The sequence below is a fragment of the Pyxicephalus adspersus genome, chromosome 4 (genome assembly GCF_032062135.1).
Source record: "Pyxicephalus adspersus chromosome 4, UCB_Pads_2.0, whole genome shotgun sequence".
NCBI lineage: Eukaryota > Metazoa > Chordata > Amphibia > Anura > Pyxicephalidae > Pyxicephalus > Pyxicephalus adspersus.
Genome location: NC_092861.1, coordinates 141,873,022 through 141,896,732, shown reverse-complemented (window position 1 = coordinate 141,896,732; position 23,711 = coordinate 141,873,022). Strand labels below are relative to the sequence as shown.

The 23,711-nt window shown below is 41.3% G+C and overlaps 1 protein-coding gene across 1 annotated transcript; it reads left to right on the top strand.

Annotated features, from left to right (window-relative positions):
• Positions 1 to 292: 292 nt before the first annotated feature.
• PACC1 (proton activated chloride channel 1) lies at positions 293 to 14,141 on the top strand. The gene is made up of 8 exons (XM_072409838.1): positions 293 to 423; positions 1,945 to 2,041; positions 4,507 to 4,710; positions 5,970 to 6,124; positions 7,171 to 7,313; positions 11,035 to 11,179; positions 11,846 to 11,953; positions 13,324 to 14,141. Exons 1-8 carry the CDS (start codon positions 388 to 390, stop codon positions 13,483 to 13,485), a joined length of 1,050 nt encoding a protein of 349 aa, XP_072265939.1. The 5' UTR covers positions 293 to 387; the 3' UTR covers positions 13,486 to 14,141.
• The last annotated feature ends 9,570 nt before the right edge of the window (positions 14,142 to 23,711 follow it).

The window sequence follows — 23,711 nt, the reverse complement described above, 5'->3', positions numbered from 1 at the left end:
GGCCAATAGGCTCCGCCCAGTACAGCCTGTAGTAACCCTTTCCTTCCCAGCGCAAATATATATAAATATTTTACCTCATGACTCACAAGAAACTTTCTATTAGTTTTATTGCAGTGACAACCCTCACAAACACATCGTTCCATTTCCCCAAGGGGGGTCACAGATCATTTACTCCTCTAGCCATTTTTTTTCCTTCAGTATGGAACTACAAATCCCAGCATTCCCACCCCGCTGCTCTTGTCAAGTTTCAGCAAGTTTGTGAACTCCATTTCCCAGCATGCAGTGCGGCGGGTTCGGCGTACTGGGCCAGCTGCGCGCGCACCACCAGTGCCGGCACAGCCCGGAGCGACAACTTTAGGACCCCCCCGGCATAAGATATCCGGTGCCATGATCAGGACGGAGCTCTCCAGATCCTACCAGGAGGTAACTGTGATAGGGAGGGGATCAGGATGACATGGGGGGGAGGGGAGTCATGTGATCAGAGGATGGGGATCAGGATGACATGAGGGGGGAGTCATGTGATCAGAGGATGGGGATCAGGATGACATGAGGGGGGGAGCTTAGGTCATGTGACTTCCTTGGCCATAAAGACACGCCTCTGTTTACTTTCAGCTGAGCTTAGGTCATGTGACCTCCTTGGCCATGAAGACACGCCTCTGCTTACTTTCAGCTGAGCCTCTGCTAACCATGGATCATGTGACCTCCTTAGCTGCACATTTACCACCACTAGACTGTTAATATGTTATTTATTCTTATTATTTTTTTTTTATTTTTTTCAGATTTAGTTTTGAACAAAATTTTTAAAAGCTGCTCCTTTGCAATCATTCTTCAGGTGATCACATACCTGCCTCAAGTTATTTACTGTAACTAAAGAGAACCAGTCACCATTAGGTTATGTGCAATAATCTTATTTTACATGTGCAGGATATGAATGAATGTTTATTAATAATTTAAAGGAAGTGAATCCCCCAAGGAAATCAGGAACAGAATCACTTCTTCTTTACAGCTTACCACTTCCCTAAACAAATCAATAAACACAAACTAATAATCACCATTAACCTTAGAATATTCACTCAGATGGTGAGCCCAGGAAGTAGGAAGTTATGTGATACATAAACCAAGGATTTTATAAAACATTTAGACTTTTTTTCTTAAAAAAAAAAAAAGGTCACAAAGTAATTTTCACATTACAATTCAAATTGTTTAAAAGAGAACAAGTAAGCATTCCATATAAAGGAGTCTAACAAGTCATATTTGTATAGACCCGACGCGTTTCACAGGATAGACCCGCTTCTTCAGGGGGAAATCACAGAAGCGCAAAAGAAGATTTTTTTTATGTCTGTATCAAAGATGAATTTAGAAAAATGTCAAGTTGCATACTAATCCCCTACCTCCTAGATTGTAAGCTCTTCGGGCAGGGTCCTCTCCTCCTCCTGTGTCACTGTCTGTATCTGTCTGTCATTTGCAACCCCTATTTATTGTACAGCGCTGCGTAATATGTTGGTGCTATATATATCTTGTTTAATAATTTGATAGCAATAGTACTAAATTGGTAGGTGAATTGGTTCTCCTCTCTTTGGTCACATTAATGGGGCTTCTTTTCTACACCACTTATTTGGTCTCATATATTTCAAGGGGAATTCTTTCTCTATTTTAGGGTCGTTATATGTTTTTTGTTTTTTCACTTGTCCTGCTTAGTTCACCAATGATAAAATCTGGTAAAAAAAATACAACTGGTAAATAGATTTGGAGAAATGGAGAACAAAAGTGGAAGAGAACCCATAATGTTCCCCAGTTTTATAGACAAGCATTGATGTTTATTGGGAAAAGTTTTAGATGTTACCCAGTACAATTATATCTGATTTCCCTAATAAATGTACAGCGCTGTGTAATATGTTGGCGTCATATAAATACTGTTTAATAATAATAATTTCTCCTCTGCAGTTGAATGAAGATGCTGAGCAGCCCCAGGAGGATATAGAGGGACTGGGAGACATTGAAGACGATGACCAGGATGACCAAACATCAAGTGCTGTACCAGGTGATCAGACGGCGTGCTGCATGTCTCGATGCAAGCAGAATGTTTGTAAAGCAAATCTCTGCGCATTATAAAGGAACAATTTGTAGTTTTCTTTTTGAAATCGGCGTTATGACTTGGCAGGGATCTCCCTAGCTCCATTAAAGCGTACCTAAACCCAGAAATTTCACTTTACATAAAAGGGTAGACAACCCTTTAATGGTTAAGTAAAAATTCTGTTTGTTTGTATTTTTCTTTTAAGTGCAAAACCCTTTCATTAAAAAAAAAAAAAAAAAAAAAGGCGCAGCACGGCCCCCTAATTCTTGATCGCCTAGGCCATGGGTCCACAAACTCTGGCCTTTAGGCCAGATACGGCCTAGCCTGTAGTTTGTTCTGGCCTAACACCCCCTAGCCAATCCGGCCTAATCCCAGCCGGCAACCCGCGGCAGAGCCGGAACAAACTACCCGAGCTGGAGTTCCAGGGGCTGCATGGGGTACTTGGGCCTCAGTGTGGTGGCTCCCTTCCCTATTTACCACGGCTGGAACATTCCCTGTCCTTCGTATGCATTGCGGAGGAGAGGGATTTCCCTTCAGGGGGTGTTCCTGGTGGGACTTGAGAGAGAGTCTGGCCTAGTGTGCTCCTGCCTACCCCTGAAATGGCCTAGTGGCCAAAAAAGTTTGCTAACCTCTGGCCTAGGTGATTGAGAATGAACGGGAGCGCAAAGCCTCCCAGGATACCTACGTCACTCACTCCGGGAGGCCCTTTGGTGCTCCTTCTGCGCATGCCCAAGCATCTCGGGCATGCACAGAAGGAGGCTTTCTGTGAAAAGGGAAAAAATATTGCCAATCTCTTAGGTACAAGAGATAGGCAAGTTTTTTTGCAACCTACATTACCCGATCTCGCACCTGGGTCGGGTGACATAGGAAGAAGAACCCGTAAGAAGAGGCGCAGATGGTGGCGCCCGGCGTGCTGGCTTTGAAACATATACCGGAACGAGGCGGGACCCGATGGAAGACACCTCTGGACCGATCGTCTGCGCTGTTTTGTTTGGGGGGGGGGTATTTTTCAGTTTTTCTTCCTCTTTAAGCACCACACAGCACTGTACAAGTAACCCGGCTATCTTTGGGTGGTTACTGAAAAGTTGGGTCACAATGCAGGGGCAATAGACAGTTGGGGATATGGGATATACTAACTGGATGGACACTGTAAAGTTGAAACAAAGTTTAGGGAGCGATAGAAATATCATAAAATAACAGGGTTTACTGGAAACCAATGGCACAAATAGCATTACATTTGTCATGTGTTGCCCCCACCATTTTGTGACCGCTCAGTTATATCATCTATTGCCCCAGCTGAATGACAGCTATGATGTGACTTTAGCACGGAAAGCCCAGCGCTGGATAATGAAGGGACATTTCCCTCCGATCTTTGTGCAGATGATGTGTCTGTGAAAGCTGAGCTGTAATCTCCTTCCATGGGGCAGCATTGTTTCCAGTGATTGTCAGGAAGAAGCTGGTTTTAGGACCATAAAACAATTCTAGCTTGTGAAGGAAGCTTAGATCTAAATTTGTTTTATTTTTCAGCATGAACATAAGTTTATATAATATACAGTTCAATGACTATAACTCTATGCTGCTATCTAAGGCCCTTTTCATGCCACATGGTAAGCCACCACCAGGCACATGGCAAACTGCTGGTATATGTCCAGGAGCTGCATTCACCCAGCCAGAAGCAACGTTACACTTACAGGAGCCGTGCTGCGACCCAACTGCAAAGCCAACGTGGTTCCCAGTTATCCCCATACCATTGAATGGGAGCATGGATGATATTAGGGTGCAATACTACACGTGACCACAAGTCTGAAATGGGCCTAAAGCAAGGAGACTATAGGGGAACCCAGGAAGCTGTAAGGAAAATGAGCACCACACTAAAGGTTTAGGAATCCATTAATATATATCGGTGTTCTCCCCAGCCCCGTTTAGCTGGGCGCACCAACCGGCACTTTTCAATAGCAACCGACTAGTAGACCAGTGGCTACTAAAGAGTGGGGTCACCACCAACCTACAGCTTCCTCCCACACAGCATGAAAAAAATTCTGGGTTGAACGCTGTATATATTTTATCATAAAAGACAAGAAGCCAAAGCATGACCTACAACTTCCCTCCTTCATCTGGGCATCAAGTCGTGTCTTGAACAGGCTGAGGGATTTCTGTGAGTTAATAAAGGGTTATTCAGCTCCATAAAAGATAACTGTCTGCTTTGCTCTTCCAAAAAGTGTTCTTCAACATCTGATTGGATGACAACTCTGCACATCACTCTATATAAATCAGGATTTGAAGCCCTGATGAAGGAGGAACGTTCCCCTGAATTATGTTGGCTTTGGACATTTCTGGTGTATTAATTACTCCTAAATCTTCACATGTTCCTGTATGAACAATAAACCTGATTTGGGTGTCACTGATGTCTCCATTTCTTTATTCTGATTCAGAGTCAGACAGGAACAGCCCTCCGATACGTTTCAACCGGACTTGTCTGAAGAATTTCTTCTCGGTCCTGCTTATCTTCGTCTATTTGCTGCTGATGGCCGTTGCCGTGTTCCTGGTCTACCAAACCATAACGGACTTCCGGGAGAAGCTGAAGCACCCGGTCATGTCGGTCTCATACAAGGAGGTGGAAGTGTATGAGGCTCCTGGTAAGATTGTCTGCACAAGTTGGCTGATAACACTAATTTCTTCTGATCACATGGTCCTGGAAAACTTAACACTGATAAAATAGCAATATTGATAAAGTGTCTAGGTTGGATCCATGAAATCAGGTCCTGGTCCAGGCTATACACTAGACTCTTTAGGTTTGGATTTAGCCAGTGACTGGTCTGTTATCAGATGTCCAAAGTTTTATAAGGTCCAAATATTGTGCAGATCGCCCTTGTGTTGCCACTGCAGGTGTGACCCTTCGACGCATGGATTCTACTAACCATGTAATTGAGTCCTGTGGTATCCAGAACCAAAATATTAGCAGCAGAGCCTTAAAGGTGCACTGCACTACTGCCTTCTAAGTGTGCCCTGCACTCAGAGACCAGGTCTCTTTCTTCTATCCCGCCTGGGTCAAGGTTGTGCCATTGTTGGCTCCTGGGTGGAGGATAAGATGACCAGTCTACTTCATCTACACAGCCCCATATAAAATTTATCCCTCCTATTGTGTGATACTTCCCCCTACCTCCTAGATTGTAAGCTCTTCGGTGCAGGATCCTCTCCTCCTCCTGTGTCACTGTCTGTCTCTGTCTGTCATTTGCAATTCCTATATAAGGTACAACGCTACGTAATATGTTGGCGCTATATAAATCCTGTTTTTTATTATTATTAATAATAATAATAATAATAAAACAAGCAGCTTCTTCTCATGGCTAGCACTACATTTGCCAGCAATTTGTTCTTCACTAGCTCTTCTATGGGATCAGACCAGATGGCTTTCCCATGCAGCCCCCTCAACACCGATTGGCCCTTTGACCATGACCCTGATGCTGGATCATCAGTTGTCTTTCCTTATATGATTTTTGGTAGCTACTAACCACTGCATACCAGAACAAGCACAATAGCCACTGTTTTGAAAACTCTCTGACCCCGTCATCTAACCATCACAATTTGGCCCTTGACACTCACCTTTGCCCATATCATTATTCTTAATATTAATAAACAGGATTTATAAAGCGCCAGCATATTACGCAGCGCTGTACATTAAATAGGGGTTGCAAATGACAGACAGATATAGACACAGGAGGAGGAGAGGACCCTGCCCCGAAGAGCTTACAATCTCCTTCATCCAATACATAACCTGCAGGAACGGTCTGTTTATTATCTGCCTAATATATCCCACCTCTTGTTTGAGGAGATCCATATAGGTCAGTATTCATGAACCATTAAAAGCTAATTTTTTATTTCTTTCCTATAACAGGTATTGCTTTGTATCCGGGTAAAGCTAAACTATTAAGCTGTGAACATCACCTGTATGATCACATCCCACCGCTAAAAAATCCGGGTCAACCTGGAGAGAACCTGTGCGTGACTCAGACGATCAACTACACTGACCCATTCACCAACCAGATCATGGTAATGAGCCGTATTGTGCGCACTAAATATATCATATAATATTACTTTTGTTGAGTGCTTGTGGCAGTTGAGAGGCTACATTTAACCTTTCCTATTCTGTGTTGAGCTGCATATTGGGCAACCACTAGATGGCAGCATTGTACCACAGTAATAAAGTGTTTTGCTGCACTTAGAAAACTTTAATAGTTTTGGGTTAATTATTTATTCAATATTTATGGCGTTGTGTTAGGTCCCTTTTATAAAGGGAAGAACAAGCGGTTCACCAGAAAATGGTGTTATTCAGAACTATGTTGGTGCTATATGAATCCTGTTTATTAATAATAACAATAATAATAAACAACTCTATTTGTTAATACGCATATAACAAAATGGCAATCGGGTGAAAAGATCAGCTTGAGTGTTTTACAAATAACCAGTTCACATTCACCACTTTAAAAGTGGAGAATGCCATAGGTGATTTTTGTTTGTTTTTTTTTGTTTTGTTTTTTTAATACCCTATCTAGCCCCTGCATTTAAAGAGAAAGTAAACCCAAAACCACCCAAAACAAAAAAAAGTTTGATCAACTAGGCAAAACACAAACAAAAACAACAAAAAGTTTGTCTACCCTTTTATGTAAAGTGAAAATTCTGAGTTTAGGTAGGCTTTAAGTGAACAAAACTTCTGATGGCCACTTTTTTAGGTATTACAGTAGCTGGGTTCCGGACTTTTTTTAAAGGTACCAAACCAGTTCCTGCTTTGATAAACATAGTGTTATAAAAATGATGATCTGTTTTCTTTAGTGGAGAATAAAAATACTTAGAACATTGTTCTGTTTTCCACTTTTTTATAAATTGACCAGGAAGCTGACTCTCTAGTAACAATGAAAAATATGGAAGAGAAACATTGCACTGTAATACTCCCCTAAAACACTCATTAGCAATGCACCCTATACCACGTACCTGTAGGCAGGTGGAGGGATATGGTTTCTCCCAGGTTCTTTTGGAATGTTCTGATTTTATAGTTCATGCTAATTGAGATATTCTGTATGATGGTTGTGTTTTTTTAGAAGCATGCTCTCATTGTTAAAGGCCCCCGGGAAGTGTGGAAGAGAGAGCTGGTCTTTCTGCAGTTCCACCTTAACGAAACGGAACAAGACTTCAGTGCTATCGACTACTTACTGTTCTCATCTTTCCCGGATTTCCTAGCTAGGTAAGAACACTCAGCTGCCATAAATATCATAAAATTTATTCCACAGGGAAGCCGACAGCACTGACAAAGTGACATGGTGAGAGGAAGGATAATGAAACAATAATTTAATTACCAAATCACATGGAAATTTGTATTTTTCTCTGGATGTTCTGGCTTTTGCAAATACAGTGCAACAGTTCTGGTAGTGTGGGCCCAGGTGTACAATGCAGCAGTTGTTGCAGTGGTACAGTATTGGAAAAGCAGATAGGTAGTACAGGGCAGCTGTTCAGGCAATATATATATTTATAGGTGGTACATTACATTAGTGTTTCCCAACCAGGGTTCCTCCAGAGGTTCTAGGGGTTCCATGAGCAATGAGCATTTTGTGCCTCTCTTTTAACTGACACCAATGATCTTGTTAGCTATCTGCAATGGTGACATTCTTTCCAATGGCCAGCAATGTAAGAGGCATTCTTCCTATTGACCACCACACTAATGTACTGTGAGCTGTGGATATTGTATCTATAGCAGTGGTTCCCCAAAGACCTGAAATATATTCCAAGGGTTCCCCCATGTAAGGTTGAGGCTGGTTTGGACAGTGCAGGTCGGTAGTAGAATACAGAAATGCAGGTATGCTGGTACAATATTTATATATAGAAAATCCAAACATCTTACCGTTTTTTATTTCCTTTAAAGGACTTTATAGTTTATTGATGATGACACCTCCCCCTCCAATGCATTTCATCCCTCCAGGGGCTTTCTCAATCCATCCAGGTTTTTCTGCTTCCTGTAACCCCATTACAGTAAAACTTCACTTATCTGGCACGCACGGGGAATGGCCAATTCCGGATAAGTGTTTCCTGGTAATTGAGGTTAATTCCTTTTTTCCTTTTCTCAGCCATTCAGCACTAGACTTGAATGGGGAGACTTGTCCCCATTCATCTCTACTGCTGAATGGCTGTGAAAAGGGGTTTCCCTTTTCTCAGCCAATCACGGAGCTGTGCTCTGGTTTACAGTAGAACCCCGGTTATCCGGAACTCAGATAACCGGTAAATTCAGATAACTGGCACCTAACAGCTCGGCTCTCCTGATTGCTCCCGCAGCCCTAGCAGAGCTATGGTATGTGTTGGATGCAGAGCACATACCACAACTCCTCTAGAGCTGCAGGAGCAATCAGAAAAGCGGAGCTGTTAAGTGCCGGTTTTCTGAATTTTCTGGGTATCTTATATAGAGTTTCGGATAACTGGGGTTCTACTGTATATAGATTTTTTCTATTTGGGATAAAACATTTGAGTAGAAAGTGGTGTCAAGTAGAAGTGGTGTAGTCAAGTAGAAGTGGTGCAATGTTGCATATATCAAGTTTGCCATTGTTGACCTTTTCATATTGAAAATACCGGTTGCCTGGTTGTCATGCTGGTCCAGTGGCTTCAGTTGTTTCAGCACTGACCTAGAACAATATGCACATCACAGATTCTGAGTCACTTAGCTTTGGATCTCCAAGCCGAATGTATGAAGGTACGGAGAACAGATACAGCCTGGTAATTGGTATATATAGAAGGAGCTCATCAATGGCAGCCTCCTATCTGTCACTACAGGTCCTCTTTTTTTGGTATAACAAGGAATCACTCAGGTTTACCAGGCTGTGCCTGTATCTCAGTAATCTGAACAATCTTCTCTTGTGTTCTGATAAAACAGAGATCGCCATCAATGGGCTCTTTGTGCTCCGGCTTTGCAGGTTTTTCATCTCTGGTATTAGGACTTTGACGTAGCTGAAATTTAGAAGGTTGAACGGGATGCAAAGAGCATTTTTATTTTGTTAATAACATTTAATAATGTCTGTGTAAACAGAACCACGTGCCCATACCTGTGCCCGGCCAGGAAGAGAACCTGTTTACCTTGGCAGGGACTGCAGCTGCTGGCTGTGTGCTGTCTGTAGATTTGTGTATTGTTATATTGTTATTATTGCCCCCCCCCCCCTCCATTCTTGTACACCTTAGCGTGTCGGTGTTAGTTTTACATTGAAGGGTAACACAGCTCCCTCACATTGGTGTCAGGAATCATTGCACACAAACCTTTTCATAGGAACCTCTGCCAGGTTTTTATTGTCTGTGTCCCTACAGGGCATGTGAGAAGTTTCTACAACAGGGACAAAAACAAGTAGTCAAGTGAATAAAAGAAGTGAGATGCAGGTTCATGGTGAATCACATCGGAGTATGCAAAGCAGTAACGTTTGACCAAAAACTTTGCATTTTTCTTTTGATGAAGAACAACCTATCATGCAAGGCCAGTATGTTGGTTATCATGGAGCCCCCTGAATGGAATATGGCAGCCGTCATGCAGCCTCCCCAGCAGAAAAATGTCAGCCGTCATGCAGCCCCCTAGCGGGAATATGTCAGCCGTCATGCAGCCTCCCCAGCAGAATTTAGAGGGAATATGTCAGCTGTCATGCAGCCCTTTAGAGGGAATATGTCAGCTGTCATGCAGCCCTTTAGAGGGAATATGTCAGCTGTCATGCAACCCCTAGCCGAAATATGTCAGCCGTCATGCAACCCCTAGCGGGAATATGTCAGCCGCCATGCAGCCCTCTGGAGGAAATATGTCATTCTTCATGCAGCCCCCTAGAGGGAATATGTCCGCCGTCATGCAGCCCCCTGGAAGGAATATGTCCGCCGTCATGCAGCCCCCCAGAGGGAATATGTCCGCTGTCATGCAGCCCCCTGGAAGGAATATGTCCGCTGTCATGCATCCCCCTGGAAGTACCGGTAATATGTCAGCCGTCATGCAGCCCCTAGAGGGAATATGTCATTTTTCATGCAGCACTTAGCAGTAATGTCAGTTGTCTTACAGCCCCCTAGTGGAAATAAATGAAAACCAGCACTGAGAAACCAAAAAGGGCTGCCATTGCTTAGTTCTGCTTCTGAAAACGGTAGTTACCTGTCTCATGTACTAAAACCAGAGCATTCATGCCATCTGATCTCACTGACCAGACACACATGAATAGTAAATGTTCTCCTTTAAGAAGATAGGTGGTTTCCTTTTAGAAGCTACAGAGTCCAAAAACCGCTCCCCCATATCCTTAAAGTACAGGAGAGGTAAATGGTACTTCCAGAAAATGCTTTCAAACTAAACTCTAGTCATTGTTTTGATAGATTGGAAAACACTTGAAATGTTTTGTCAGGTTGGTCCTGCTGCCTGTAACCCCATTGTAAGAAATTAATTTCCTGTGTGGTAACTGAGAGAGGAAGTGAGAGGTCATACAGATCGGGCTGGGTCCAAGGTTTGAATCCCAGCCAAAACACAATCTGCATGGAGTTTGTATGTTCTCCCTGTGTCTGTGTGGGTTTCCTCCGAGTACTCCAGTTTCCTCCCACATCCCAAAAACATGCAGTTAGGTTAATTGGCTTCTCCCAAATTGACAGTAGACTGTGATAAAGACATATGACTATGGTAGGGACATTACATTGTGAGCTCCTTGGAGGGACAGCTAGTGACATGACTACCGACTTTGTACAGCGCTGTGTTAATTTGTTGGTGCTATATAAATGGATAATAACAAAAAGAAAGCAGTCATGGCTTTCAGAAGGGCAGTGAAGAGTTAAGTTTTTTGCAGCCTCCTTCCCTTTAACAAGGATCCAGCATTCATCATTCATGAATTTGTAAAATAAACCTGATATCGAGTTGTTGAATTTAATAAATGAGCCCCCCGGTAGATTCACCAATTAATTTCTCTCATTATCTACAGTCTAAATCAAACTAAATTCATGCAGGACTGCGAGCGTTCCTTCTCCAGCTGGAAGTTCTCTGGGGGATTCCGCACGTGGGTGAAAATGTCTCTCGTGAAGACGACTGAGGAAGATGGAAGCCAATCCGTGGAATTCAGACAGGAGGTAAGAGATTGGCCAGATAAAGGAAACCTGTCCTGGGGCAAATATATTCCCATGATTGCTGGGCTGTGTTTCTGAAAATGCCACAGTTCTGGCTGTCATCTTTAAGGGTTTCTCTGACCTGATAAGAATGAAAATGAAAGGCCCTATTTGACTTGCTGCTACTTTCTGCTCCTTTAAAAGAGACCTTAAAACCCATCTTTTCATACTCGCCTACCCGTCTTCTTCTGTCTCCTAAACCCTCACTACTTCCCACCATTCCATATCCCCCCTCCTACTGTGTGATACTTCCGTCACTTTCTCTCTTCCTCCTGTGTCACTGCAAGTATTTGTCTGTCATTTGCAATCCACATTTATTGTACAGTGCTGTGTAATATGTTGGAGCTATATAAATCATGTTTTTTATTATTATTAAAAATGATGATAATAATTAAAGGTTCTGACTTTACTAGCTGCATGCTTGTAGTACTAAATAATGGAATTAAAGAGGGGGGGGGGGATGTAGTCCAAATTATGGGGAAATAAAGTTTTCTGTCTTTATTCTTTATGATAGCCATGTGTTGTTTTGTATATATTTTGGAGTTAAAATGTCAGATAATAAAATTACATCATAAATGAATGTATTGCACACTGCTCACCAAACAAAATGTTATTTCTATGTCATTGCAGACAAGTGTTGTGAATTTTATCGATCGGAGACCAGCTGCTGACCATGGGGACCAGTTATTTTTTGTGGTATTTGAATGGAAAGACCCGTACATTCAGGAAATTCAGGATGTGAGTATACAGATCTTCATTTCCTTATCCACTGAGAATGTGTTAAGTGGAAAATTATTTGTTTTACAGAAATCTGAAAAAGTAAATTACTGGCAATGGTTTTCCTGAATTTGTGATGGGGATATCCCAAGTATTTCCTCAATTGTAATAAGTAGTAATGTTTGGAAACAACACCGACCTCCGTTACTGCTGCATTGTGAGAAATGAATCGTGAAAGTTTACTCTAGTAGCACTGAGGTTGTTTGTCATTTACCTGACAGCTCAGTTTTTCATCCCTCCTTCCAACAAAAAACCTGCAGCTCAGATCACCCCCCCACCCCATCCAGCCACAACATTGACTCAGCAGCTCAGCTCACTCTTCCTCCCAAAAGCAACTCAGCCACTCAGATCACCCTGCACCCAACTATGTCTTAGCAGCTCAGATCAGCCTTCTCCCTCCCTCATCTGCTACTCAGCAGCTCAAATCAATCCCTTTCCAGCAGTAGCTCAGCAGCTCAGATCACCCTGCCCTTCCTCCCTGCGGCTCAGATCGCCCTGCCCCTCCTCCCAGCGGCTCAGATCGCCCTGCCCCTCCTCCCAGCGGCTCAGATCGCCCTGCCCCTCCTCCCAACGGCTCAGATCACCATGTCCCTCCTCCCAGTGGCTCGGATCGCCCTGCCCCTCCTCCCAGAACTGACTTCATGTCACAATATTTCCCTCTTCCTCTTCCGATCAGCCGAAAATCGCTCACAAAAAAGGTGATCAATGACGCCCACGAACGAGGATTGTCGTTGGAAATGAACGACCGTCACGGCGGATCTGATTGGCTGACGGTTGTTCGCTAGCTATCATGTGTACAGTCGTTCAGTGATCATGCATGTTTCTCTCCCTGCATCGTTCAAACAATCGCATCTAGCCTGTGTACACTATTGGTGGATTATATTTGAACAATTGTATCGTTACAGCATGTACAGAATTGTGCACAATACGATCGTACAAATATAATCGTGCATAAACGATAAATATTGGAAATGTGTACCTAGCTGAAGAGTGCTGATTGGCCTTAATGTAATCCTGCTAAATTTTAGGTAGACCGCTTCCATTTCCAAAGCCTTCCATAAGCAAATATGAAGCCTGATTGGAAAAATCAAGTTTGACACTTCCAGCTGTCTATATCTGTTAGAAAAAGGATATTGGTTGCTATTGGTTATTCCTTTCTGTACTTCTGTTATGAGCGTAGCATTGCCTGGTGGTCGGGGTCTCACTGATACAGAGGAAGACATGACAGCTGGATATCAAGTAATCCAAATATTCATTCACATCTGCTTCTTATAAACTTAATCTGCTTGTCTCTCGTTATTTCCTCTCCTTATTTTATTCCCGGTCTGCAGATCATCACAGCCAACCCCTGGAGCATGATCGCTCTGCTCTGCGGCGTCTTCCTGGTTTTATTTAAGGCCGCCGACTTCGCCAAGCTCAGTGTGAAGTGGATGATTAAAATTCGCAAGCGGCACCTGAAGAAGAGAGCGCGGGAGCTGAATCACATAAGCTGAGATGGTGATTGGACTTTTCACAGCCACTTCACAGTATGATATGGGAAGCAAAAGGGACAAGAACCGCTGGCATTTGTCCAGCAAGGAGTGCTGGTGGGAGGAAGTTGCTAGAATTTAGAGGAGTTTATTGTAATTTAGGATTAGAATAGGAATTAGGTGGATCAGGGCTGGACAGGTCCACGAGCCAGGAAGTAAGTTGTCATTGGATCTTCCATTAAAAAAGGTCTGCTTACATCCTATGGGAACCCCCCCTTCCCAAAAAACTACCTTAACCATAAACACCAAACCACAATCGATACACTATTAATTGAAGTGCAACAATGCACACACATGGCCTGGATTTTTATCATTGGCGCCTGTAGCCACACAACATTTGACAGTAAATATTCTTTTTTATTTTCTTAGTCTAGAATGAAATGTCAAAACGTAAGTAAACCTGTGCAATGACTGCATTTCTACAAATGGAACAAGCCGCCACTTTACCTGTGCCATGTTCCTTATGGTAATTCCATCCCTAACACATGGGCAATCTTCTTTAGCTCTGAGATTCCACTAAATCACTAATGATTATTCTCTTATCAGCAACAACTGATCGCTACACAGATGGAAGAATTGTCTCCCAATGGTGAGAGCTGTGCAAGTACACAATGAAGCAATGTAGCAGCAAATCTGTGTGATCAGTCAATAAGACGTGATACTTGTGTAGTTTAAGCTGCGTACACACTTCCAATTTTTGTTGTTGGAAAGGATCTTTCACGATCCTTTCCAACGACAAGGGGCTGCAAGATGCATGAACGATGCTGTACATACAGCACCGTTCATGCTCTATGGAGAGGGGAGGGGGAGAGCGACGGAGCGGCACCCTGCTGCGCGCTCTCCCCTTCCCTTTCATTAGGATCGGCTATCGTCCGTGGATCCGGCAGGTCGGTCGTCGGACGATGGACGACACCGACTGTACACACGGAAGATTTTCGCCCGATAATTGGCCGATGCCAATTATCGGGCGATAAAAATCTGCCGTGTGTACGTAGCTTTACACCTATGAAAGCTGTGTTTTATTTGTGTAGCAATCAGTTGTTACTCCTAAGCTGGTCATACAAGTGGGAAAAATATTTTATTTCCATTTTTATCAAAACTGAAAAAACAATAGGACGTAAAATACTGAATTAGATTAAAAGGATATTGAAAGAGCAATGAAAACTGCTCTGACCAAGGGTGCTGCACAGATATGTTCGGTTTTAATGAAATTGTTTGCAATGCTGTCATTTCCCAGTTTTAAAACTCTACTGAAATCATAATTTTTAGCCCGATTTCTGTGGCCCAATCAAACCTCGGAGATGTTTTTTCAGTTATAGTTTACTTCTTATTTCCAGTAGTTCAATGATTAAAACAAAGATGATTGAAATTCTTAAAATGTGCACATATATATATATGACCAGATTTAGAGGTTACGCGATAGTGATTGCTAGTAGAATGTTTGAGCTACTGACCAATTCCCATGTGCTGTTGCACTCCGAAGAAGAATATATGTATAGGAAATATTTTCCCAATTTTATTGCAAAATGTTGTCAGTATTAACTGCTGTTATTTAAATAATGTTTTAAAGTGTTCCTAAAAAAATCTTTGTTACAAACGTATTTAATGCAAGGTCAATTTGTAAAGCATTTCATATTTGTATTAGGAAAAGGACAGCACAGACAACTAGCTTAAAAAAGCCCCGTGTGAAATTGGGCAGAGAAGTCCTCAGTCTGGGACTCATTCTGCAACGTGTATAAACTGATCTCCCTGTTTTTAGGGTCTATTTGATAACCCTCATCTGTTATCTGAGCCTCCAGAATGCTGCTGATAGTGTTTAGAACTTGCTGCCTGCTGGCAGGTAGTTAGTATAAAATTAAAAGATTTGTAAGAAATTTAATTTTTTTTTTTTTAACTCACATAATAAAGAAAATATATTTACAGAACACATTCTACATTCATTTTAATTGTAGAAAATTTGACCCAAGGTCTCCAATATTCCTCAGAACGCATGAAGGAAATCGGCTGCATCTCAAGCACAGATAGTACAACATGCACCCTATTGAGACTCCACCATGCTAACGCGTTTCACACAAACCAGATTTATTCACAAACAGAGTAGTTTTGAGTGAAACACATTAGTAAAGGGTGGAATATTGTGCACCTGAATAATAAATTTGTGCAAAGGACATTTCAGTGCACCAAAGAGCTGTCTTGTGATTCCGCACCCAACACACTGTGTGCATTGGATGCAGAATCTCATGACAGCTTTGCTTGCTTTCACTGCAAACACAAGAGCTTTTATCAGATCCCATGTTTTAGCGGGTTCCACTAACTATATGCTGGGGTCCTCACCATATAAAATGTTTAATAAGAGGCCCATTCACAGCACTGCAGTGCCTATACACTCCCATTATCACACTTGCGTAAGGTTCTTAGAAATGGGCTGCCTGAAGCAATTCACAAGCAGAAAAAGAATTTTGTGGGAGGTGCAAATATACATGAAGACACATCGCCCTGTAAAGGCACTTCAATGTGTTTCTGTTCAATCAATGCATGTACCCAAATGGGAACATATATAGCAAAGAGAGAAAACCTTGATCATGTTCAAGTCATTACTCCCACCCAGGTGCATGTGTTAGGGTGAGGGACCACCATTTCTTTGTGTTTGGTGCAGACACACACTGGGGCATCCAAGACTTCTATTATTTTACTGTAACTTTATATATGTGTCAATGTACCAACAAACTTTGCCTTGTTCACATGCACCCTTACCTCGCTAGTTTTAAAACAATAGAGCAACTTCAGTTGGGGAAATTGACGTTGGCACTGCATGGCCATCATTGTATACTGCATGGCCTGGCTTGGATTACCCCCTAAAATCCACATGAACCTGTCTAGTCCTGTCTCCATGAAGGTAGACACAAAACACCAAAACTGCCTTTATCCATCCATTTAGCCAGAAATAAAACCACGCACAAGGACTGATATGATGAACAAAATATTTTTGAAGTGCTGCTGTTACGTATGGAAGAATCTTCTCTCCTCGTGTTCCAAAAATAAAGCCTGATGTGACTTGAACTGCTGAGAAGAATGTGAACAAAAACTGCATATTCAGCATGGAAAATCCCTGGGAGGAAACTGGATTTGGATACACTGCCAGTAAGTATATTTTGTGTCTGAATGTAAATAGTTTAACGCATTAACTACTAAAGGGCGCGCAGCCATCACGGAGGATTCACTTTCTGCTTGATCTTCCTGAGAACTTTCATGAGCCTTAGATCAGGTTACAGCAATCAGAGAAGATGAAGAGACTTAGAAGTGTTGGATGGAAAATCGTTTCTTACCAATAGGAACCAGATTCTTCCATTTGTTTTTCCAATGCAGCAGTGAAAAATTATTAGAGAGGTCCAAATGGTTACACTGTAACAACCAGGGGTGGCAATGGGTCTCCTGGGTATCAAATAATCAGGGGAGCCAATATTTCATGGGTCCGAGGATCTGCCCATATAGCACTTATAAGGAGCATTGGGTTAAAGTAAACCTGTGCTTTTGTTTTAATGACCCCACTTCCAAGATTTACATACTTACCCTTTCTTTACTCCTCCTCTACTCCGTTCATAAAACTAGCATTGGTAATGGAGGCAAAAAGAGAACTTTGGCCTTGGGTAAGCTCTGAATAGATCTAATTTGCAAATCACACAGATCTTCCTTTGCTTATCTGTTGTGGCTAAAGGTGCGTACACACTTCCAATTTTTATCGTTCCAATCGAACGACGAACGATCGATTGGGCAAAAAATCGTTCGTAAAAAAGTAACCAACGACGCCGACGAACGAGGAAACTCGTTGGAAACGAACGACCGGACCGGCGGATCAGATTGGACGACGATCGTTGAACATCGTTCGTGTGTACGGTCGTTCGTTGATCGTCCATGGGCTGAGCATGCGTAATGAACGAACGTCCGTTCACTTTCCTGTCGTGCACATAGTTCCTCTATCGCTCAAACGATCGTATCTATTGTGTGTACAATATCTACGAACGATCGTGTCGTTATCTCTATGTGCAGGATCGGTGCTATACGATCGTTCGTAGATATCGTGCAGGATCGTTCGTCGTTCGTTTTCCAACGATAATAATTGGAAGTGTGTACGTAGCTTTAGAAGAGGGGTAGGCAAGTGAAGAAAAGATGAGTGTATGCTAATGGAAAGGGGTGCAAAAGGTAACTATATGCTAGAGGTGGAAGGTAATTAAAGTTGACCGACATGGAGAGATTTTGTAAGCCACCAATGCTCACCTGGTTCTATAATATACAGCTTGCCTGGTTAATGTTCTGATCCTTAGCCTTGCATGCTTTCACAAGCCCTGAATTGAGTATGTTCAGTTAGTTGCAGTACAACTTGGGGTTCAGTTATGTGCATGCTTGTCTCACACTAAAGAAACCCACAGATCAGCTTTACATTCAGGCAATTCACATTCTGAATGAAGATACTGAGATTATGTAAGTGAATGGGAAAAAGGTTTACTTTAAAGGTTACCTGCATAGAGAAAATACCCATTGCAGTTGCTGATCTCTCCTTGATAGTTGCCTGGAACTTACCCTCGTTTACGATACTTTTTGAATCACAAGAATATGGGTCAGGGGTACTGACATTCCTCAGATGTTACTTGCTCCTTACCTGTTCTGGGCCTGAGGTTCTACAACTATTGGGACCAAAAACAGGAATATAATTTTTTTTTACAGTTGGCTATATTTCTTTTTGCAAATATATAATGTCTTCTGTGATGTTTAAAAATATTTAAAAAGTCAAAAACAGTATACATACCAGGTTCAAAGCTGACCTGCTCACCTCTCCTTTAAATTAATTTTACTATACACTCCTGCAGTTTTGAAAAAGCTGCTTAAAACACTTTCCCCCATCTCAAGAAGGACAATATATAAGAAGTAAAGTTTTGCAAACTTTTGATCAAGACCACTTATTTTCCGTTATAGTTTGTTTAAAGATTGTGCAATTCTGTGATACACAACTGTTTATTTAAATCACAATAAAAAAAATAAGAGAAATGGGTTTGGTCTGATTTCTGTGTTTTTATAAAAACAAATGGTCTACATTTTATAAATTACAGGTATGGAAGTTTTTGAGTTCACTTGTACCAGATGCCCACTTTAGTTAGGGACTTGAATTATTGAAACCAAAGCACTGGCATAACAACCGGTTTGTGGAGTTTTCAGAAAATGATTAGACCTTGTTTGAGGTTTTCCACGCTTATTGTAGAAGACATATTTGGCTACATCTCACTCCTATTGATTCCGCTCTGGGGTTAAGGGAGATGATGGAAAATTTGCAGCAAGACGCATGATGAAATTTAAACAAACTTCTTATTATACTGCTATGTATAGATGACGAATCCAAAATAAACCTGAATGATGTAGCAGTACTTAGGAAAATAACCTTACATTGTATTTGTTTACTGACATTCTTGTCCCAGTCAGCTCACATTAGGATTGTGTGTACAAATCTAGCCACGTGATCTGTATACTACCCAGCACAATGCATTTCACTGACTGAACAAAGGAGAACTTGTTCCAGGCTTCCCTGTTTGTATACCATCTTGTGCCAATTTCCTTCTGTGTCTTGCTGCACCTATATTAGAAAAATTGAGACATAATGAGCTATTGCAATATTGAAAACCCAGACTTGGAAAAAGATGGGCCTGCCTTTGATCATTTAATTGTATGGACGTCATGCTAATTCAACAATTTTCATACTGTGTTAGTGACCCATAACAGGTACGTAAGGTGTACTTATTTTAGCCGCACAAGGCAATGACGTTTAGTGGCTGCAGCAGAAAAAAATGGCCATTACAAGTTCCTGACCTAGTATTGAGCCACTTTGGTGGACCAATATGGAGTGCAGGTTCAGAGCGCTCCCCAAATAATTTCATGAGGCTTTGCCAAGAAATTGGCATTATCTGAAATAAAGAGCCTTGGGCAAAACCATCACAAAAGCCAAGAATGGCAGCTAGGGGGAAATGTATAATATAAAAGACCAAAAATATACAAACTTTTAAAAAAACCATTTTCTAATTTCCTTTAATAAATAGTTGAATAAACTATTATGCTATTCCACGATGCCCAATAGTTTATCAGATTATTAATGAATGTAATTGGCCCGATTTATTACCTCCCTAGCGTTCTAAATCCGTCCAAATTTCCATGCAAAAAGCATTTACATTTTTTTTTTGCATAGATATTTATTTTACATTGTAGGCCATAATTCTTAGGCATAACTCACCGAAATATGTCCAATATTTATTAAATTTAATAAAATTTAAATAAAAAAAAACACAAAAATCTGCTAAAAATAAAAAAAAAATAGTTAAACATGTAAGTGTACTGTAGCATATATAATTATATAAATATTATATGAAAATGTCCGTATTGAATCCAATACAAAATTAGGACTGAAATCTGGTCCAGGATTCAAAACATTTGCTAGCATACATTCCAGGTTTGCTAGATCACCCAGCTTCACTGATGAACGTTTATCCTGTCCAGCCTCTGATAGCTTTAATAAATCAGAGCCATTGTGTTTGGTCCTACCTCAAGTTTCAACAGATATTGGTCCACATTTTATAAGTTGTGCCAGAGATATGTGAACTTATGAACACCTTTGTATCATTGTATATACTCAAGTATAAACCAAGATTTTTGTTGTTATTGGAAAAAAAGAATCTTGGTTTATACTGCGTTCACAACACTAGATGATCTTGTGTTCTCATTTAAAGTGCATAACAAAACTCCTGTCCTCCAAGACATTATTAGAGTTTGTTACACATTTTGCGTGAGGAAACAGGGCCATCTATTGGTAGCACAAAAGATCATTAAAGAGCAAGTGGCCTTTTATAACCAACTCAAAATACAAAATATTTTATTCTGTATTAAAGACAAAAAAACAAACAGTCTATGGAATTGTATTTTTCCCCTTTTAAATAAGAAAACAAAAACACACACAATGGATGTATTTATTTCCATTAATGTTATTGGTTTTCCTGTTACCTACTGTTTTAAATGTTAGCAATGACAGATACATGTTGTGCCCTAGGTTTATCTTAAAGTCAATGTTGCTTTCCTGTTTTTTCAGATGAAAGTAGGTACTTAGGTTTATATTCAGGTATATACATATCCATTTTATTTATCCATTATATACAAATATCCATTTTGTCTTGCCTATCACTAAGATCATTTTGTACATCTGTGTTTCCATTGATTGTCAGCCAGACACTAGCTTTCTTTTTAAACCTACTTTAAGGAGATGGTCCTAATCAGGCAGGTTTCTGTGGCAACAACTTTTCCTTTCCAGCAGAGAGTAGATTCAGGAAAGCGAACATTCCGTTCAGAACAGCAGCCCGGCCTATTTCTCTGCACTTCAATTCCTGGTATTCTGCTTGTCATAGCCTGTCGAAACGGAGAATCTGATTATGAAAAAAAAAGAAAAGAAAACCTGAATGCTCCACTTAGCAGCTAATTGTCCTCTTACAGTTTCAGTCCCATTTTCCTGGAGATCACAGACTTGTTTTTGCACAGCTCACTTCTCACATGATTAGAATACATTATTCAGGAGACATTTCAGGCCTCATTGAGAAATGCCTCGTAAAACTGTGCATTCAATGTACTTTTTACTCTGGTTTAAATAATGAATAATCTGGCTAAACTGGAATGATGCAAAGTATAATGAAAACAGAATAGAATTTGCTTAAAATGGACTCAAAACAAAAAGCTTTGCCAGGTTATAGGGAACATCTAGAAGTGTTACAAATTATTAATCTGCACTCTGAAAACTCGACCCTTTGCCTTGAATGTCTCCTGAAAATTAAGCATTTTCACTGCCTTATACTTGCAATGTCTGTCTACAAGTAATTTCAATATTCTCATTGCTGGAGGGGAAGCTGCACATAAAGGCTCAAAGTACCAGGACAGCCTTCACACAGTGACCCTGATTTATTAAATCTCTCCAAGGCTGGAGAGAAAACACTTTCATCAATGAAGTTGGGTGATCTAGCAAACCTGTAATGGATTTCCTCTAAGTAATTTGCTTACAAATGTTTTGAATCCTGGACCAGATCCATTCCAGGTTTGTTGGATCAACCAGCTTCACTGATAAAAGTGTATCCTCTACAGCCTTGGATAGCTTTATTAAATCAGTGTCACTGTGTGAAGGCTGTCCTTGTACTTTAAACCTTTATGTGCAGCTTCCCCTCCAGCAATGAGAAAAATATTTTTTTCAGCTGCAGTGAACCCATAGGTTATATCGGTGACTAATTCTTTCCTTTTCTTTGGACACTGCTTACACAGTACTCCAGTAAGGGCCACTTCAACAGGCTTGAGACCATTAAAACATCTGATTTTGCTGCGATACTCACGTTTAATCCAGAGATCCTGCAGTACTTTTTTTGCTGCTAGATGTCGTTGCATCTTTTGCGTTTGACTCCCATTGTAGAAACCAGCAATAGTTGCCCATCTTGTGGGGGTTGCACCGGCCTTGATATCCTGTTTCCATAACAGAAATGTCCTGGTGGAACCTCCCCCCTGGTTCATCACTTATCACTCACATCACCCAAATTTTGTGGGAAGAAGTCCAGCTGGGAATGTAAGAAATACATGTGAGATTCGGCAGCCAAGTTGACGGTATGCTGTTAGCATGTTGTTCATGAGTTCGGCATGGGTTTTCAGCTCACTGGTTGCCCAGAAAGTTTTGTACAACTAGCACAAATGAATCCCAAGCAGCAAGTTCAAGTAGGTTTAGTTCGTCTTTGAATGTGGCATCACGCATCCAATTGCGGATTTGGGGACCAACAAAAATGTCTGCTTTCAGTTTAGCATCTGTTATACCTTTTCCAAACTTGTCCTTCAGATACTGAAATCCCATATCATCACGATCCATTGCAACGACAAAGCTTTTCATTAATCCAAGTTTATTATGAAGTGGCAGAAGGTAAACCTTCTGTGGATCAGTAGGTGATTTATGCTTGTTGTACTGGCCAACAGGTCTGGGTGGCCATTCTTTCACTTTGTAATGGTTGCTGTCATCACGGCTGTTCCACAGTCACAGAAAGCACATATATATTGTATATCCCAATTGCAGGCCAAGAAGGAGTGCCACCACAAATGTTCCACTTGTGTTCTAATTAGTTAATCAATTTCAAAATAACCTCCATGGATTCGTATTTCTCTTTCATTTCCTCGGCATGGCCAAAAGGAACAGAAGGTATTTCATTACCTTTATGCAGCAATACAGCTTTCAAACTTGCTTTGCTCGAGTCTATGTACAATCCCCACTGCTCTGGTATGAATTGGCAACCTAACTCCATCATCAGACCACTCACATCAGTACAGAAGCAAATTAGGTTTTCCAGCTTGTAATAACCTGCAAACTTTGTGTGACGATCACAGAAGTGTGAAGTTGTCGTTCCTTTTTGTAGCAAATTCCACTCCTTTATTCTGGAGGCTAACAGTTCAGACTTCTCTTTTGACAGACAGGTCCCTTACTAGATCATCTAAATCTGATGGGCTTATAAAATGTGGCTTACTCTTCAAGTTGGGGTTCATAACATTCATTAACATTGACATCATCCTCCTGTTCCTCATCCGACATGTCACTGTCATTAACACTAGACGTAAGAGGGACTGGCACTGGCTTCAGAACAGATTCACAATCAGGATAGACGATTTTTGACTTTGTCTTCTTCGAAAACCCATCCTAGTGAAGGTCTTTTGGCTCACGCCAAACCATAGGCACAGCAAAAGGCATTTTATTCCTTTTCCCATTCAACCATTGTGTTAGGCCAACGTAACACACCTGACAGCAGATATGAGGCCCAACTTTTATCCTGATCTCCAATTTCACATCCAAAGTAATACTTGTAAGCAAATCTCACCCTCCTGGTTAGGTTCTTGCGTTGATCACACAGGGTATATTTGCCACAATGTAGCAAAAATTGGTTTATTAACACAGCTGTGCCTACTCATCTTTAGCTCAAAACAGACTCACAATGGCCTATCTGCTTGGATCTACTATCCAATAGGATGGTTTCGCACAGGAGACAAACCCTTGGTCCATCTCCCCTTATATATATCTTTTTCTGACGTCAGCTCACTGACTTGCCCAGACATACCCTGCCGCTGCTGGAACCTGCATGCCACCAGGGGGC